The sequence below is a fragment of the Danio rerio genome, chromosome 21, assembly GCF_049306965.1.
Source record: "Danio rerio strain Tuebingen ecotype United States chromosome 21, GRCz12tu, whole genome shotgun sequence".
Taxonomy (NCBI): Eukaryota; Metazoa; Chordata; class Actinopteri; order Cypriniformes; family Danionidae; genus Danio; species Danio rerio.
Window position 1 is genome coordinate 26259938 of NC_133196.1, and position 19792 is coordinate 26279729.

The 19792-nt window shown below is 34.7% G+C and overlaps 1 protein-coding gene across 29 annotated transcripts in view; it reads right to left on the minus strand.

Moving 5' to 3' along the window:
* Window positions 1–19792, minus strand: part of igsf9bb (immunoglobulin superfamily, member 9Bb) — a 176272-nt gene that overhangs the window by 123214 nt on the left and 33266 nt on the right. For all 29 annotated transcript variants that reach the window (XR_012396799.1, XR_012396798.1, XR_012396797.1 and 26 more), the window contains exons 2-3: window positions 12371–12562; window positions 2457–2603 (exon numbers count right to left, since the gene is read on the minus strand). Coding sequence is in view for 24 of the 29 variants with exons in the window: in XM_073935367.1 (XP_073791468.1) it covers window positions 2457–2603; window positions 12371–12562 (339 nt within the window). In the remaining 5 variants the exon portion in view is untranslated. The remainder of the gene's footprint in view (window positions 1–2456; window positions 2604–12370; window positions 12563–19792) is intronic.

The following is a 19792-nucleotide window of genomic DNA, read 5'->3' on the forward strand; positions in this document are numbered from 1 at the left end:
TGGATGGCTTGTGGTCTCATAGAAAAAAAACATTGCTGATATTAGTGTGTTCGTCACACAGAGCCGCAGGGTACACAGTCACACACACACATCCACATGTGCTGGATAAACTGGCCTGTCAACACTCCAAATTTGTGAGCTGAGCTGCTGGGTTGAAGACAAATGAAAAAAACAATAGGGCTTGGAGGTAAGACTATATATATATATAAATATATATATATATATATATATATATATATATATATATATATATATATATATATATATATATATATATATATATATATATAATCAAAATAATATGTCAGAGATTTTTATATAATTATAGATTTTTTTATAGAAAAAAATCTTGAAAATCTTGATGGTTTTGTGGATCTCGTCTATCAAATCTGATCTTTACTTTGTATTCTCTATTGGATTCAGATCAGGTGATTGGCTGGGCCATTCTACAGCTTGATTTATGTTCTCTGATAGCACTTGAGAATATCCTTAGCTGTGTTTTGGATCATTGTCTTGCTGAAATGTCCACTCTGGTTTCATCAGTAATGTAAATGATAAACTAAAGCAGTTAATAATAATTTACAACTTTCAAAGGGCAAAGGGTTGCTGAATAACCTATGAGAGATTTCAGCTGCTGTCTGGGCTTTCACTGCCTTTCTACACCTCACTTTCTTCATGTGTTCAATACTTTTTACCTGTGTCATTTCATTTTATTACACAAAATTTAATTTGTAAACTAATTAGATTTGTTTTCTTTTGATATTTGAATTTCTTTGGTTGTTACCAACATTTGGTGAAAAATTCAAGTCAACGGCACCTTTAAAAATATGTGTTCTGAGAAAAACGGTGACGTATTGAATACTTATTTTCCCCACTGTGTATGTGTGTGTGTGTGTGTGTGTGTGTGTGTGTGTGTGTGTGTGTATACAGGTGGTAAAATAAGAAATTCAGTAAGTATTGAACAAGTTATGTTTTTTTTTTGGTAAATATATTTCTGACATTATATTATGACAAAAAAAAAACTACCAAACATACAAATAAAACAAAACAAAACAATCAGAAAAATAATAATGTGTAATAACAATAAAATGTGAATCAAAGGCGTCATCACCAAGGCTCCAAAAATATAAATTTGTTAAATTAAAAAGGCTGACACAAAGCGTGTAACGTTTCGAGCCACACGGCTCTTCATCAGACAAGACATTATTTAATAGCAATAAAATGACACAAAGAGATGACACATAAATAAAATAAAATACAATAATAACATAAAAAATTAAATAAAATAAAATAAACATGTCATAAAACAAACAAATAATATTTTATTTAAAAATTCCCATCATTTTACACTCCCCAGCATTAAATGTCACAGAATGACATCAGCACCACCCCTTGGCACTCAAAACAGAAGAGAAGCCTTGTTTCATTTTCCATAAACCTCAAACTAACTAAAAAAATCATTTAAAAAGATTCACACTGGTCTCACGTGAGTAAGAAATACAAACTTCAATATTATTATAAACATGGTTTGTAAATATGAGATTGAACTACAGTATGAGATTCACTGCCTTTGTCGACCATGTAAAGGCTGAGTGTATATTACACAGCAATGAGCTGGAGTTAATGTACTGTAACCGGTTTGGGGATTTGGGTGTCTGCTGCCAAGGCAACGCAACCTAGAAGGCACAGTGACACAATGCGTTCACAGGAAGACTGGCACAGTGTCGAAACCAGCCACGATGCGGCAAAACTCCAGCGACTCTGTCTGCAACAACAGCCAAAACTCAAGAGCTTTTCTCTGCTTAAGGCAAGACACTACAATTGAAAATTAACCAATAATTATTACCGTACTTCCCCACTGGATTTATTACATTAAAAATGATAAAATGTTTGTTTTACAAGTTTACTAAAAGTAATGTAATAATATGGAAATTAGGCTTTATTTCATTAAATACGAACTAATTTCAATACATTTCTGAACATTGGATGAAATTCAATTAAGAAAATACTGATGACAAAAATACATTATCAGATTTTTTTCAGACAATATTGCATATAATCAATTAAATTATATCCAGCTGTAAAATTATAAAAAAAAAACTGAATAAATATATGAATACAACTGTGAAGTTTGGTGTAAATAAGTGCTGCTCAAGTGGAGATTTAAAATATATATATTTTTGGATTAATGTTTATGCTTTCTCTACATTAAAATAGACAAAAAAAAAAAAAAAAACACATAATCAAAAGGCAAATGCCAATAATCCCAAAACCAATAAGCATGTAAAAAACTTAAGGACAGACAGACACTAAAATCAGAGCTTTGTTTCTCTTTCACAAAACATGTGGTAAGAGCACAGTGTAAAAGCAATTGACAATAGCCTGCTCCATGTTCGCTGCCCTGAGAATATAAACTCAAGCTGAACCCTGAGACTGATCTGAAGTCAAAGACTCACCATTGACAGTGAGGTGCACCCAGCTGCCGTTGTGGAAGGTGTGGTACTGTTGTTCCAGCATCAGGACCTTGCACTCGTACCAGCCCTGGTCTTCTGATCGAACCCTCTCAATACGTAGAGATGACTTGCCATGCAGGCTGGCTCGGCCTGTAGGGTTAAGAGTCACACAAAACATTGAGAAATGCAAAAAGGAACATTTGCTTTCTATAATTTCATTATTTAAATTGATTAATATTATTATTTAAACACAGACAATTTGTTAAAATTATTTTAAGGTCATTATTATAAGTCCCTTAAAATATATATATATATATATATATATATATATATATATATATATATATATATATATATATATATATATATATATATATATATATATATATATTTTTTTTTTTTTTTTTTTTTTTTTTTTTTTTTTTTAACTGACTAGGGTTTCTGCAGGTTTCACCAAGTTAAGTTTAGGACTTTTAGCACATTTTAAAGACCATTATGAATGTAATTTTAGACTATTACAGGGCTAAATGCTAAGATTTTGTTTTAAAAATCCCAGTTGGAAAAAGTTTTCACTAGCTCTATCAAAAAATTATTAAAATGTATTAATTAATTATATTTTATAAATAATAATAATAATAATAATAATAATAATAACAACAATACATTTTATCTATAGTGCACTTTTTTTAGACTCAAAAATGCTAACAAGAGCATCAGAACACAATAAAACATGAAAAACAAAAATTTACAAATTAAAAAAGAAAGCCTCATAAATTATAAGTAATACTAAAAAGGTGAGTTTTAACAAGTTTCCTAAAACAGTCCAGGGAACTGGCATTCCTGATGTTTGTGGAAAGTGCATCTACAATTTAGGTGCACGGTAGAATACCCAACCTCCCATGGTTCTAAGTTTGCAACGAGGCTGAAACAAGGCTGAGCCCCCAAGCGGAACGTAAATAACGAGAGTAGGACCACATATATAATCAGATCACATATATAATCAGAAGCAGAACCAATAACTGCTTTATAAGTTAAAATCAAGGTTTTATAATCGATGTGTGACTTAACAGGCAACCAATGTAACTGTTGGAGTGCAGTGTTAATGTGAACGGAGATGATGTAAGAGTTAAGACACGTGCAGCAGAGTTTTGAACATATTGTAAAATTTTTAAATCTTTTTAGACAATATTGTATATACCTGTACAAAAAAAAAAAACTGAATAAATATATGAATAAAACTTCAGTAGTTTAGTTATTTCAACACAAACCTATCTAGTTTGGATGATAAAAAATACATTGAAAGGTATTTACATATTTAAGACATGGTGAATATCAATGCAGTCTAAAAGTACATTTTCTATTTCTTTACCTCTCTTATTCACCAAAAAGGCACTGCTATATGTGAAATCTGTATCTGAAAAACAAAAGATTATTTTGAAAAATGCTGAAGTAATTGTATGACCCCATTGTTTGGTGAAAGAAAAATCTTACACAGAAAAAAAGGGCAAAGAGGTTTGGCACAACATGAGAGTGAATAAATTACACAGTTCTATTATTGTCAACAACAACAAAAAAAAATTATATTTAGTTAGCTGAAATAAAGCTGTCACTCTCATTCAGCTTATTCCTTCTCTATTAGGGGTCTCCACAGCAGAAAGAACCCACACTTACTCTGGCATACCCAGCCCTGAGAATGCAACCGGAAGTGTCTGGGAAACACCCACACACTCTGCCAGTCACACACTCACCTATTACAGCCAATTAACCTTATCCAATTAATCTATAACACATGTCTTTGGACTGTGGGTGAAACTGGAGCACCATGAAAAACCACTCGCAAAATAAAAATTTTAATACATAAATGGGAATTTTTTCAACTGGGACTTTAGCAGATGCTACAGCTTTCTAGTTTGATGCCTACTATAAGAGAAAATCCCCACAGCCATTTACACATTTCATTTGAGTAAATTAAATGTAATAGTTTATCTTCACTTCTGCCATGATGCACACAGCCTGGCTCCACAAGCGCATCACTCAAGAGGGCTGTTTTGGTGACAGCAGTGTCAGATCCACGGGCCATGAAGGCTGAAGTGAGAGAAGAAGTGGCCCACAGTCATTTCTGACACTCCCATGAGCACATGGAGAAACACACATCTCTAACCGTAGCAGACATAGCCAAATCCATCATGACACTATGATAGAGCTGGCTGGCTGTGTTCGAGGGTCAAGCAGTGAGCGGGATTTATGCCTTTTTTTCTATATTCTGGCAACGCTGCTGGACAGATGGCAGAAAACAACAGCAGCACAGGCAGAGGGACTGCAGGACAGGCGTTAAAGGCTATTAAGGGCCTGTGTTCGTCCTTAAAACTGCTGCCAATAGCCGGTTGATGAAGACTTTGTGATAGTCCCACAGTGTAAAAAATTAAAACAAATGTTATGCATAAATAAACTGCAATTTCTGGAGTGCAGAGAAGGTTTGCTCTGGACTATTTCCAGAGGCTGTGGATCAACTGTGTAAATAATGCTTAGTTTCTTGCGCAGTTTTAGTTTTCTTAATGTACAGTATTGTCAGAAGCCACCGGTGTTGTTTTGCCTACATACACACTCAACAAAAAACATATGTAATACTTTTGTTTTAAAGATCTAAAACTTTTTCTATGTACACAAAAAGGCCCATGTCTCTCAAACATTAATCACACATTTGTCTAAAAGTAAGATAGAATTTCTGCTATGTGAGATAATTCATCCACCTCATAGGTGTGGCATATAAAGATGCTGTTTAGACAGCATGATTATTGCACAGGTATGGCTTAGGCTGGCCACAATAATGTGCAGTTTAGGCACACAGTACACTGCCACAGGTGTTGCCAGTTTTGAGGGAGAATGCAGTTGGCATGCTGACTTCAGGAATGTCCACCGGAGCTTTTGTCCATGAATTGAATGCTCATTTCTCTACAACAAGTCATCTCCAAAGGTGTTTCAAAGAACTGGAAGTACATCAAATTGGCTTCAGAACCACACAGCATGTGTAATCACACCATCTCAAGACTTCCACATCCAGCATCTTTACCTCCAAGATTGTCTAAAACAAGCCACCTGGACAGCTGCTGTAAGAAACCATCTCAGGGAAGCTTATCTGCAATCCTATTGCAGTTTGTCATTATAACTGACTTGAGGGGGCAAATGCCATCTATGTGTTAAAGTGTCCATCTATGGTCTAGGCGAGGGGTGGCCAAACTTGGTTCTGATGGGCTGGTGACCACGTAGCAAAGTTTAGCTCCAACTTACTTCAATACACCTGCCTGGGAGTTTCTAGTATACCTAGAAATAGCTTGATTAGCTGGTTCAGGTGTGTAATAGGGGTTGGGACTAAACTCTGCAGGACATCGGGCCCACAGGACCTATTTGGGTACCCCTGATCTAGGCCTTCCAGCATACATACATACATGCAGACATTCATAAATGCAACTTACACTTACCAACTTTCAAAAATGTTTAAATATGCAAACTGATAGCCAATCATATAATATTAAATGGAGATCAGAAGGCAGTTCATGACCCCTTTAATGTCAGGTGGAAACACTTGTAAATGAATCAATGACAACACATTAAATCCAGGCGCCAAGAAGGCCTTGGTTTAAAATACAGTTTCAAAATAACAAATGGTTTTAAATATTTCTATCTTTTTCTCCTTTTAATTAAACTGGTACTTAAATGTGTCCCCTGAATATGTCTCTGAAAAACCAAGGTCACAAAATCAAAAGCCTTTAGAAATCCTCCTTACACACAGCAGCTTGTGTGAGGACCGGCAGATCAATAACACTGAAGGAGAAGCAGAAGCGAAACGAGAACGGTCAAACGCCTGGCCTATTTTTACAGCTGGGAGAGAGTGTTGATGAGAGCGGGAGAAACAACGCTGACACGCGATGTAGGTTAAAGATAGTCCTCAGGAAGTCACACACTAGAGGTCAATACAGTACGGAAGTGCATTTTTCCATTGTCTCCATCGGTATTGCTAACCTGTATACTGTATGTGTAATGCTTGAATGTTAAAAAATCCATAGGGTGAATACAAAAGATGCAGTGGCATTATAGTTAATTAACTAAATTAACAGAGACATTAGAGCTGAATGCTTAATAAAAAGGCTAAAATGCTTTAAATACTTAAAATTTAAATACTTCAAAAATATATATATAATGAGATTAAATTTCTTTTGGAACACTAAAAAATATTCTTGCTGCCTTAATTTTTTTGTTGAATCAATAACAGTATAGTGTCCCCTCATTTTTTTGGGACATTAGGACTCACACAGACCGCAGGAGTGCTCGCTGCTGGTCTCCACTGACCTCCAACAGCAAACTAGTTTTCCCATGTGGTCTCCTATCCAGGCTCAGCCCTGCTTAGATTCAGTGAGTAATTGGGCTGCAATGGTGATATGGCTGTGACAACTTAGATCAATCAAACTAAATTAAACTTTGTATAAATTTTTAAAAATCTAGTTGAAACCTGATTAACTTATTAAAATAAGTTTAAAACTATAAGTTAAGACTGTAAGAAGATACCTCTGTAGATGGATCGCATTTCATGTCACGTTTAGCCTTATAATCTTAAAGTGTGACCAAAATCAGCTTTTTTGTCATTACTTTTGACATTACGCTATAGAGAGTCATTCAAACAATAGCTCTAAATTGACGTTGGTAAATTAGTACTGGCTTCTGCTGTTTGGACGTCAGCTGCAGAAGTGAATGAATAGCGGAAGAAAGTAGTTCCTAATAAAAAAGGGTTTTTAGACTCTCCGTGTTTGATTTTCTTATTTATATACACAATACACAATATCACACTCGTAGCAGTGCAATATGGCTCATACATATATGAAAACTAGATAAAACAGTAATAAATACATAAAACCAACATCAACAGTATTTCTGTATTTCAAAAAAAAATTAATGAACACAATAAAGTGGAAAATCCTTTTGGGAGGTTTCCCAGTGTTGGATTGCAGCTGGAAGGGCATCTGCTGCGTAAAATATGCTATGGTTAATAAAGAGATTAAAGGGATTAATTTCATTCCTTAACACAGTATCTCAAAGATCTCCAGTATTCCATGTGTATTTTAGTTCCCCAGAATCTGAGCCTAAAACGTTAAAAGAATTGCTATGTCATCTGTCTTTTGCATTCATGAATAATACAGTGACTATTAAGTTATGTGATGTGGTCTCTATATGTAATCTCTCGATCTCATGCTTACACAAAGGCCTATTACATGCCATTCAAATGAAGTGATTTGATGACAAGCAGGCTTTTTGTGGTGGATCTGGGATATCTATACTGTATCTGTGTGTATCTGTGTCCGAGTCTCACGCACTGAGACACACAGAGCTACTGTAGATGTGCTGAGTGCAGTCATTAGTCTGGTGGATACAGAGCCTCTACAGGCCAGAGGTCAGAGGAAATACACTTCTCAATGAGGCTGTGTGTGTTTACAGGTCAGAGAGGCACACAGACTGTCTACGACACGGTTATAGATCCCGCTCTGTGGAAAGAAAAAAACTACAGAAATACAGGGCTTCTTCCTGTGTGGAACGATATGAATAGAGTGAATACATGACTCAAACAAAGCAGGATTATTATAATCTAAATCCAAAATCATAAAATCTAAACCAGTTTTGTTGCTTGAAATAAATAACAAAAACACATCACTGGAAGATTTTATATATTCTACAGACAACAATTTTAAGGATTATAATTTACAAGATTCCGAACATGACCTGGCACAATGTAATCAAAACGCAAGTACTGTACTGTACTGTACATTTAAAATATTTTGATCCATTAGTTAATGTTATTGCATTAGTTAATGTTAATGCATTTAATAACATGAACAAACCATTAATAATAAATTGATTACAGTGCTTATTCATCTTTGTAAATGTAAGTTTTAGTAAATTTTGAATAGTGATTAATAAATGATAATAATGATATTATTTATTATAATTATATATAGACCACTATTATAAAATGTTACCAAAATGTCTTTAATTATATTATATTATATTATATTATATTATATTATATTATATTATATTATATTATATTATATTATATTATATTATATTATATTATATTATATTATATTATATTATATTATATTATATTATATTATATTATATTATTCTTGCAGCTGGAAGGGCATCTGCTGTGTAATAAACACATTTCCACTTATCTTAGCTTCGCTTGATTGGTTGCCAGTTCATTTTATAATATAGTTTAAAATTCTTTTATTTGTTTATAAATCTCTAAATGGTCTTGCCCCACTTTATATCTCTGATCTGATATACCCCTATGATTTCACTCGTTCTCTTAGGTCAGCTGATCAGCTTCTCCTGATTTCGGCAAAAACAAAACGGAACCTTTGGATCGTGCTTTTGCTGTGGCGGGTCGTAGACTTTGGAGTGATTTGCCGCTATACCCATTAGACAGGCCTCTTTAGTGCTCTCATTTAAATCAGCTTTTAAAACTCATTTGTTTTTGTTGGCATTTGACGTTGGCATTTTCTTAATACCTGGTTATTTTAATTTTTTTGTGCCTTTTGTGGTAGTTTAGCTAAATATTACCTTGCATTTTACGTATTTTATAGGCAATTATGATTATTTGGTTTTATATTTTCTGTACAGCACTTTGGCTCACGTCTGTGTTTGTAAAGTGCTTTATAAGTGCTCTTTGACTTGATTCTTTACCCTCCAAAGACACAAATTCTCTTCTGCTGTTCTAATCTATTCTATTCTATTCTATTCTATTCTATTCTATTCTATTCTATTCTATTGAAGAAATATTATTTTAATTACACACATCCCAGGTTTCCCAGCAGTAAGACCAATACCTTTACAATGTTTACAATGTAAAATTCCAGTATTAAATCCCTATTTTAAAAATACAGCTCAGCCTTCCACAATGTGTTTAAACTCTCTGCTGAAAATTCATTGGAAGATTCAGGATGAGAGTTTAAAAAAATCCCAAATCTCATTACTATTCACTGTGAGTGAGAGCCATTAAAATTGCATGTTCTGCCCCGAGCCACGTCTGATAAACTATCACAGTTTCTTTGCTTTTATAAATCTGACATGCTCTTAAATTATGCCCTTTCTGTTTCCACTCCTTATCAATGATGTAATTTCCAATCTCAATTAGGAAGAAAAAAAGATCACATTTGATCCTCTGCGCTCCTAACACCCCCTTTCGGCCCTCTTTCAGAGATCAGCACCCCTTCTACCTGTCCGGAGATCTGGAGCACAAGATATTAGCTTTTTTTTTCTAACCCGTCCACATGTTTTGACTCATAATCTGTTGACACGGCGCCTCTTACCCTGTGACAAAGCTTTTAGAGATTAAATATTGTGCTGAGGTCTGGACTGGGCTGATTTTTACAGACAACATTATGTGTCTTCATTTCAGAGGGTCAAATATAAAGCCTGCTGCAATACCTTGTACATGGAAAAACTGAAACTGATAAACAATATAGATGTAGTCTTACTGCCTGAAGTGTACTTACTGACAGATTACTGAACAAATTAAATCTTACAAGCCATTAACATGAAACATTACATACTGGTTTGTTTTTGTAAGTAAGTTGTCTTTAAATTGTCTAATATTAATTCAATTTTACTAATTAAATTTAGTAATATCCTGTAGGCCTTTACATTCAACATAGGTGAAAAATAATATTCACTAATACAACAGAAATACACTGATGTTTTTTGGGCTGCTGCTGATTATGAGATTAAATAAAATAAATAAATAGAAACTGAGTTTAAATTAAACTAAGCCAACCTAAACTAAAAACATAATCAAATCATGATCAAATAAATAACATAATAAAAAAACACACACAATGAAATAAAATAATAAAAATATAAATAAAAAAATAAAATGAAAAATTCTAATTAAATAAATAAAAATGTATTTACACTCATCTGTCACTTTATTAGGTACATTTGTCCAACTGCTCGTTAATGTAAATTTCTAATAAACCAATCAACTCAATGCATTTAAGCATGTAGACATGGTCAAGACAATTTGCTGCAGTTCCAACTGAGAATCAGAATGGGCAAGAGGTCAGAGGAGAATGGCAAGACTAGTTTCAGCAGATAAAAAGGCAACAGTAACTCAAATAACCACTCGTTAACCGAGGTATGCAGAAGAGCATATCTGTATGCACAACATGCCGAACCTTGAGCCAGATGGGCAACAGCAGCAGAAGACAACACTAGGTGAACAGGAACAGGAAACTGAGGCTAATATTTGTACAGGCTCACCAAAATTGGATAATAGAAAATTGGAAAAACCTTGCCTGAGTCTAGATAAGTAGGGTCAGAGTTTGGCATTAACAACATGAAAGCATGGGTCCATCCTGCCTTGTATCAACGGTTCAGGCTGGTGGTGGTGGTGTAATGGTGTGGGGCATATTTTCTTGCCACACTTTGGGCCCATTACCAACTGAGCATCTTGTCAACGCCACAGCCTACCTTAGTATTGTTGCTGACCATGTCCATCATTTTATGACCACAGTGTGCCCATCTTCTGATGGCTACTTCCAGCAGGATGACACGCTGTGTCATAAAGCATGAATCATCGCAGACTGGTTTCTTGAACATGACAATGAGTTCACGATACTCTAATGGCCTCCACAGTCACCAGATCTCAATCCAATAGAGCACCTCTGGGATGTGGTGGAACGGGAGATTCGCATCATGGATGTGTAGTCGACAAAACTGCAGCAACTGTGTGATGCTATCATGTCAATATGAATCAAAATCTTCCAGTCTCTTGTTGAATCTATGCCATGAAGGATTAAGACAGTTCTGAAGGCAAAAGAGGGTTCAACCCGGTGCTAGTAAGTTGTACCTAATAAAGTGGTGTGTTGGTTTACAAATAAATACACATAAAAATGCAATCCCTTCTAAAACCGTCTAATGGTATATACTAACAGCGATAGTAACAAAACTGAACATTCACCAGGCACTGTTCACCAGACCCTCTTTGATTGTGATTATTTTGCGTCATTCATGATCATTGTAGTATAAAAGCAAAAAGACACTCATTATTATCAAATAGTTTCTAGTTAAAATTAAAGTATTACATTTCTAAATAGACACTTCCCTACCTGAAACATCCGAAAATGCTGTTCTCTTTAACTATGAACATAAAAATGAGACATAAAAAGCCAACCTTCAAGCTACTGTATAAAGTAGGGTTCACATACAGTAAGTGTAGCTTTGAGAGAATCACACTTCTTTTGTTGGGATAAATTCAGGTTTTAGCAGATTAAGAAATTAGATAATGTCAAACTTAATAGAAACTGGCTTTTCAATAGTTTCTTGTGGCAAACCAAATACAAATGAGAAAAACAAGAAGTCTATGACAGCAATAATTAAAAAGTAACCATTTTTACCTCAAAAACAGGACAAATTTAGCTTCAAAACATTTGAATGAATATAAGTACAAAACAAATATAACTAACAATAAAAGTCACTAACACTGACTGAAAAAAGACTTTATTAAATGTAACAATAATTAATTCAATACTTTATTTATCTTCCTAAATGATAAAACTGGAGTAAACAATGTAACAAAGATAATAAAAGATGAAAAGGCCAAAATGCAAGACTGTTGTGGGCGTTACCATATAACATCAAAAATGAAATGAATAAACAATTCTTTATGCCATTATATAAAAATCTGTGCAATTTGCATCTGATTGGATTATACAACTAAACGCACATGCTGGAGGTTTAGTAGAACCCGCTTTACTGGCAAAATGAGCATGAAAATCATGTAAATGTAATCGCACATCCCTACTGATCTTTGTACTTTATGTGAACCTGCATTGTAATGTAGTAATGTGGAAATCTAAGCTCACCGGCGTACTCGGGGTCCACATGGGGAGGGTAGAAGCGGAAGTTGATGAAGAAGGGGATGGGAACTCCAAACTTGAACCACTCCACCACGTAGGGCTGGCCGTTGAGTGGGTGAACTACGTCACATCCCAGAATCACAGTCTCCCCAGCGCGGGACGTCACAAACTGGGGCTCCTCTCTGACTCCGTGGGCACCTGTGACAACATATGGACTTTGGTGAGCAAATCACATACCAGACTGTACCATCTACTCAATGAAACTGCTCTGCGGAGCAAAGGTTTCATCTAACAGCTGAAATCAGATTCTGGTTAGTAAGTCTGCGGGAGATCAGCAGGTTTACACTACAGCACTGATAAAAGCTCAATTGTATATAAATTAACTGGAAATCCTGTAATCATTTTACTAATATATATACACACACATGTTCATTATTTGTTAAGTTTGATGGTAACACTTGGCCTATTACCTGACTATTATTAAGACATGAACTGTTCATTAGCAATTGTAAAAGTATGAGCTTATTCAGCATCCCTAATCCTCCCTAAACCCTAGACTCAACTTCTAACTTACTAATTAATGTACTAATTAACTCATAACATTCAACACTGAGTTCAAAACTCTTTTCAAATGAGTAGAATTAAATTTGGGGTAACTACACTTATTTCATTTGATAAAGTTGACCGTTGGGTTTTACGGTGTATTAATAAAAAACTAGTAAGTAGTATTAGTTAATGAGTTGTGACCTAACTAAGTGTCATCAATATGTCACATAAGTGTAGGGTGTTTATCCATAATAACTTTGTATTTGTTGTTTGAATGATGTGTAAGCTGGCATTATGAAGTATGTCATGGAATGACAATATATATTCAACATTTATTATTTCTTTAAATATTACAAATGGGGATGAAATAAGCTCTTCAAATCATCAGAGAATAACAGTATATAATTGTTATGACATGTACAACTTAGTTTTTTTTTTTTTTTAATGCAGAAAGATGAGAGTGTGTTCTACAGGTCAAGCCCACTCACATTACATGACAGTTGTATAGCAGTGCTACTTGTAAAATAGCTCTCAAATAAATAAATATCTCACATATATAAAACAAGTATTGAACATCTAAATGTGCTGTTGATTGCAGTTTTCACCATATGTTGATAACAACCAAAGTAATCATTACATACAAAGAATATTAAACTAATTTGTTCAGAAATTAAGCTATCTGTAATAAAATGAAATGACACAGAGAAAAAGTATTGAATAAACTAGGAAAGAGAGTTGTAAAAAGACATGGAAAGCACAGAAATCAGAGGAAAACTGTCAGACGTTATTCAGCAATTCTGCTCCTGGTCAGTGTAAATGTATGATAGCTGCTTCAGTTCCAAATCCTACATCACCAGGTGATGAAGATGAAACCGGGGTGGACATTACAGCAACACAGTGATTCCAAACACAGCCAAGGAAACCCTTCGTTGGTTTCAGAAAAGAAAATAAAGCTGCTAGAATGGCTGAGCCAATCACCTGAACTATATTCAATAGTAAATAAGAACTAAAGGTCAAAGATCATACACAATACCTACAGTTTCATCAAGATTTAAAGACTCTGTTAAGGTCTGTAAAAAAGTCATTCTTGAGCAATGCATACAAGTCATTTTCCATACAAGAGGTGCCATGAAGATACCAAAAAAGCTTTTTAAACAAAGTATTAAACACATTTTAGTAGTTAAGTACCTTCTCTTGTGTAATTCTTTTGTTATTACACATAATTCATTTTTCAGATTTTTATTTTTGGTTTTGTTTATTTTTATGTTTAAATTGTTTGTTTGGGTTTTTACCAAAATCTGGGTCAATTAAGAGTCATTGAGTGTTCCTCATCATCATCAAGATTTCCCTTCTATTTCCCTACATTTGTGTGTGATGGTATTCACCAGGGATGGGCAAAAATAAATTGAAATATATTTTAAAATAAAATACCAAATACTTCAATTTTATGTGTATCAATATAAACTCATATATTTTGTATTTTGAAAATGCTACAAAATACTTTTACAAGGGAGCATGACATTTCTTCGCAAACCTTCCATCAATAGGTATATTCGATCAATCTCTTCATATTAAACTGACTCAGAAGTAAACGTTTGACAGCAACAGTGTTTCTCTGAGCAAATTCTCTGAGCATCTCATTCACCTCTACTCCTGTACATGAGGAGGTATTTATGAACATTTTTTTTTTTCATTTTAGTATACATTTTGTACAAGTTTCATACAGGTAGTCCTGTCTAGAAGATGATCTCTTTAATCACTGTAAAAACCAGATAATGCTTTGGAATATAGTACAACATCTCTTCATTGTGTTTCTGTCTATTGCGTGGCTGGTAAATCTGACATCATCTCTTATCAGTTTCATATTTTATGTTATATTAAGGGTGATTTTTTAATAAATCAAAATTTTGAAATCTTTACAACTTCATGTAAATACATGATTTCTGAAACTACTAACATCTGTAGTTTTAGTCATTTAAATAAATCATGTATTTTGCAAGTGTACTCTTCAATGCACAACATTACTCCATTTTTAGATTTCATGTTTTATCTGTCTTTGCAAATGAACTCTTCATATACATCCTGCTGCTGCCGTGTAACGGGGGATTGTTTGACCAGTTTGTTTAGACTGGCGTATTATTAAATATTTGTGTCTCACATTTGTGTGCCACTTTGACGTCTTTAGACAGACATCTTTCTTCTAATGCCAATGAAGTATTGTAGGAATCCCCACTGTAGTACTTATTTTTATGTTGTTTGTCTTATTTTCTTGCCATCTACATCGGCAATTACTATCACTTGTGCAGTTTACTAATTCTCCCAAAATGTTTAGATTTTCTTTAACTGTTTACAGTTTACCCCATTAGTGAACACCAGTCAAACTTCCTCTGCATTTTCAGCTACAGCACAGAGACTGAGAATGATTATTCGAAGAATCCACATCTTAAGGACTGATATTTTCATTCATCTCAATTCTTTAGCAAGGATGCTGATGCTGAATTGTACACTATACTGCCACTGCACATCACTGGTCTTAGCATTGTGCAGTATACTATCTTCAATGATTGTTAACTTGCTCTCAAATATAGCTACTCTACTCTTTATATGTGCATAATTTCCATCCATACTCCAATCATTAACCAACTTTTTAATCAAATTTCTGTTCTGAACATAAGCCTGGGCAAATAACTAAGAACGCATCAATCTGAGGCTGCATTTTTAGGATGTCATCAGACAGACTTTTTACAAAGTATTTTACAATATTTAAAAAATACAAAAAAAAAAAAACACAGGACACTAAAGTATTTTGTACCAAAATATTAGCCCATTCTCATAAACCCTATCAAATACAAATAACAAAATACCATTTTATATTTGAAATGCGTATTTGAAATACATGCATCATAAATACTGCCCATCCCTGGCATTTACCACCAACACACACAAAAATTACATTTATTAAAAAGATTTGACAAAAAAAAAAAAAACACACACACACACATTTTTTTAGTTCATACAACATAAAAGAGACAAAATCAAAGAGCGATCAACCTTTCAGTCTGCTAACTGTCTCAACAAACCGAACAGGAAATATTTGTACATATACTATAGATATTCCTCTCCTACGGAGAAAAACTGACCTTGAATGAAGGTCATTGGCAGATGAAAAAATATCATGATCAGTGTTTTAAAAAGAGAGATGGTTTCTGTAGAAGGTGCCTATAACATGACAGATAAAACAGTCTAGCTCAATCCAAACCGAGGTGGACTAAAATTGATTTATTCAATGTGTAATTTCCTTTGTGAGGCACATCACATCCAAAAAGCTGGGGAATCAAATGACTGACTCACGACTGTGATTAGATATTCTCAGCTGCTGTGTTCCCTCCTCCCTCTCTCTCTCTTTCTCTCTCTGTAATGATGTGATGATGAGAGCCGGAGCGCCGCCAGCGCGTCCCCATGCAAATACCCAAGACTCCCGCTGCACCCACTACCTACTGCAGCAGCGCCTGTGATTGGCTGCTGGTGACATCACCAGTGAGCAAAACAAGCCTTGGAAGGTATGACTTCACTGTTAGCACGACTGAGAGCAACAAGCGGTTAACAAGCTGCTCTCCCTCCTCTTCCCATCAGATTTACTCCCGTTTACAATGAAAGACACAGGGGAGAGAGACAGTCAAAGCACTTGAGCCCTGAGAGAAAGAGGATGTGCATTTACAACAGTAAGAGCCTTCTCTGTGCTAAAAATCCATCTTTTGCATACATACAGTTGAAGTCAGAATTATTAGCCCCCCTGAATTATTAGCCCCCCTGTTTATTTTTCCCCAATTTATGTTTAACGGAGAGAAGTTTTTTTTCAACACATTTCTAAACATAATAGTTTTAATAACTCGTTTCTAATAACTGATTTGTTTTATCTTTGCCATGATGGCAGTAAATAATATTTTACTAGATAGTTTTCAAGACTCTTCTATACAGCTTAAAGTGACATTTAAAGGCTTAACTAGGTTTATTAGGTTAACTAGGCAGGTTAGGGTAATTTGGCAAGTTATTGTATAACGATGGTTTGTTCTGTAGACTATGGAAAAAACATATATCCTAAAGGGGCTATTATTATTGCCTTTAAAATGTGTTTAAAAAATTAAAAACTACTTTTATTCTAGCCGAAATAAAACAAAATAAAATACTTCCTCCAGAAAAAAAAATATTATCACACATAATGTGAAAGTTTCCTTGAAAAAAATGTATACTTCTGTTTTGCTCATGCAAATAAGTAAATAAAAAATCACATATATGGTAACTTAGTTGCCCTGTAATACTGTAGATATGCACTAATATTATTCACATTGTGGTATGTACCTGGTATGTGTTTTAAAGTCAGTTTGGTACAATTTCAGTACAGCAGATGGGAAAACTATCTCTTTTAAACATTCATTCATTCATTTTACTTTGGCTTAGTCCCCTATTTATCAGGGGTTGCAACAGCAGAATGAACCGCCAACTATTCCAGCATGTGTTTTATGCCCTTCCAGCCACAAAAAACACTCACTCTTACATTCACACAAGCACTCATAAACTATGGAAAATTTAGGGCCTACTAACACAATGCTATCCGAACTGTGCCCAGCCCAGTTTGTGAGTGCTCTGAATCGGGCTCAGGCATGGTTCACTTGGCCGGCCCTGGTTAGGTTGGAAGTGGTGTGCCTAGCGGTTCACTTGGCCTTTGCCGCGGTATGCTTGTGTGCGAGTGCAAACTTTGAAACTGAAAGCGAGATGTGATTTTTATGTTTTATATGGATTAATTCATTATTCTTACTGTTCAATGAACGCAAACTATCGTAGATTATTAAAGGCACAAACCCCTCACTGCACGACAGCTGCACAGCTTCAGCAAACCTCCTAATTCCAGCAGCACAAGGACTTTATGATTGTTTGTAAGCGTCAAAAGTGGCTGATCTGTTCGGCAAAATATTTGACTGCGTGTCACTGATAATCAAATGACTAAAGCGATATACCTAAAGAAATCTCCACTGTGCTGAGCGAGAATATCATGGTTTCTCTGTATTAATTACTGCTAAAAAATATATTCTTTTTAAATGTTTGGGTAAAAAAACAGAACTTTTCCCCCTTTGAACACAAAATGCTTTATTTTGAGAAATATTTAATATTTTCTGGGACAGTAAACATGTCAGGCAAAATAAATAATTGACTTTACAATTTAACAGCATCTTTGGATATCTTTTCTGCTGAAAATATTGTTTTCCTAAAAAAAATGTAAATAAAAAATGTTACACATACCTTAGGAACAGTATAGCAGAAAATGTTGGCGGTTTTAAAACACTGACTTTTCCAAACTGTGGTATGCCTTGAAAATGGTTATCATCCCATGCAGAACAAAAATGTGTTTATTCGATAACTATCTAACTAAAAATACCGTTATAGCTTCCATATTGTACTTGCAACTCAAAATAACTGTCTTAGCATAAGATTTGACTGAAAGTACAGCTGGAAAGCATCAATACATACATTAGGCATATATTAATGATCTGCAGCATATCATGATCCTCACAGATCTCGCTCAGCATTATACATAAATGTAACGGAAGGCTGGAGGCACCGTACTTCCTTTGAAAATCCCACTTAGGAAAGTAGGTCAAAGTAACCCGTAAGTGTTTAGAGATAGGGAAGCATTTGATTCAGAACAAGAACTTCCTCTGAAAACACTGAATCAACACCCAAGGGTCGAAATATTGCCAACTATTTCAACCAGCAACAAAATCAATATGCAAGACAAATGAGAAATCTTAATTAAGGAAAAAATCTATATACAGGAAATGTTCCAGTAAGCGTGTTTATCATCATTGTACCAGTGCTATATATGCACTAATTAAAAAATCGCCAATATTTAGTGAATAAATGAGAGGTACTGGGCAAATAAAACAGATAATTCAACTAATACATTTTATCTACTTAAAGTATATATTGGATTCTTTTAAATACGTAGTCATTTGTTTTCCTCCAGAAAATGCACCAGGCATACATCAAACATGAATCTTGCATGATTGTAGCATAACTTTTAAAAGTCACTGATGAGAGTTTCTGATTTGCTGTGCCAAAAGATCATACATCAAATAAACAGGATGGATTTTTACTGTGCAATTATTCATGCATTTATTCATTCATTCATTCATTTTATTTTCGTCTTAGTCCCTTTATTAATCCGGGGTTGCCACAGCGGAATGAACCGCCAACTTATCCAGCACGTTTTTACGCAGTGGATGCCCTTCCAGCCGCAACCCATCTTTTTGAAACAACCATACACACTCATTCACACTCATACACTACGAACAATTTAGCTTACCCAATTCAACTGTACAGCATGTCTTTGGACTTTTGGGGAAACCGGAGCACCCGGAAGAAAACCCACGCAAACGCAGGGAGAACATGCACACTCCTGCAATTATTTAATTATTAATTACATTTTTATTTCATTATTGATTATTATTATTTCCAAACAACAAGCTCAAATGGTTTGCGAATATCTTGGAAATGCTAGATAAGAGGTGTAAAGGCTGCAAAGTGTGAAACGCAAAGTAAAAAGTATAAAGAGCTCAGCTGTACAGTGCAAATTAAATGACACTACCTCCCTTTGGCAAACAACTGTAGCTCCCCTATTCATCTGTATCAGACGATTTTGACAAGGCTGAAAAAAAAATTATATCACGGTGGCTTTTGAAAGCTAATGACGCTCTAATGGAAGAGAAGGACTTGACCTAGTTTGGCTGGATCACACCAGCCCTGGCATGGATCACTCACAGAGTTTGCACAAACCCCTGGGAGGTTCAGGCTCTGTTTTCTGAGTCTGATCAGTACTCGCCTTTT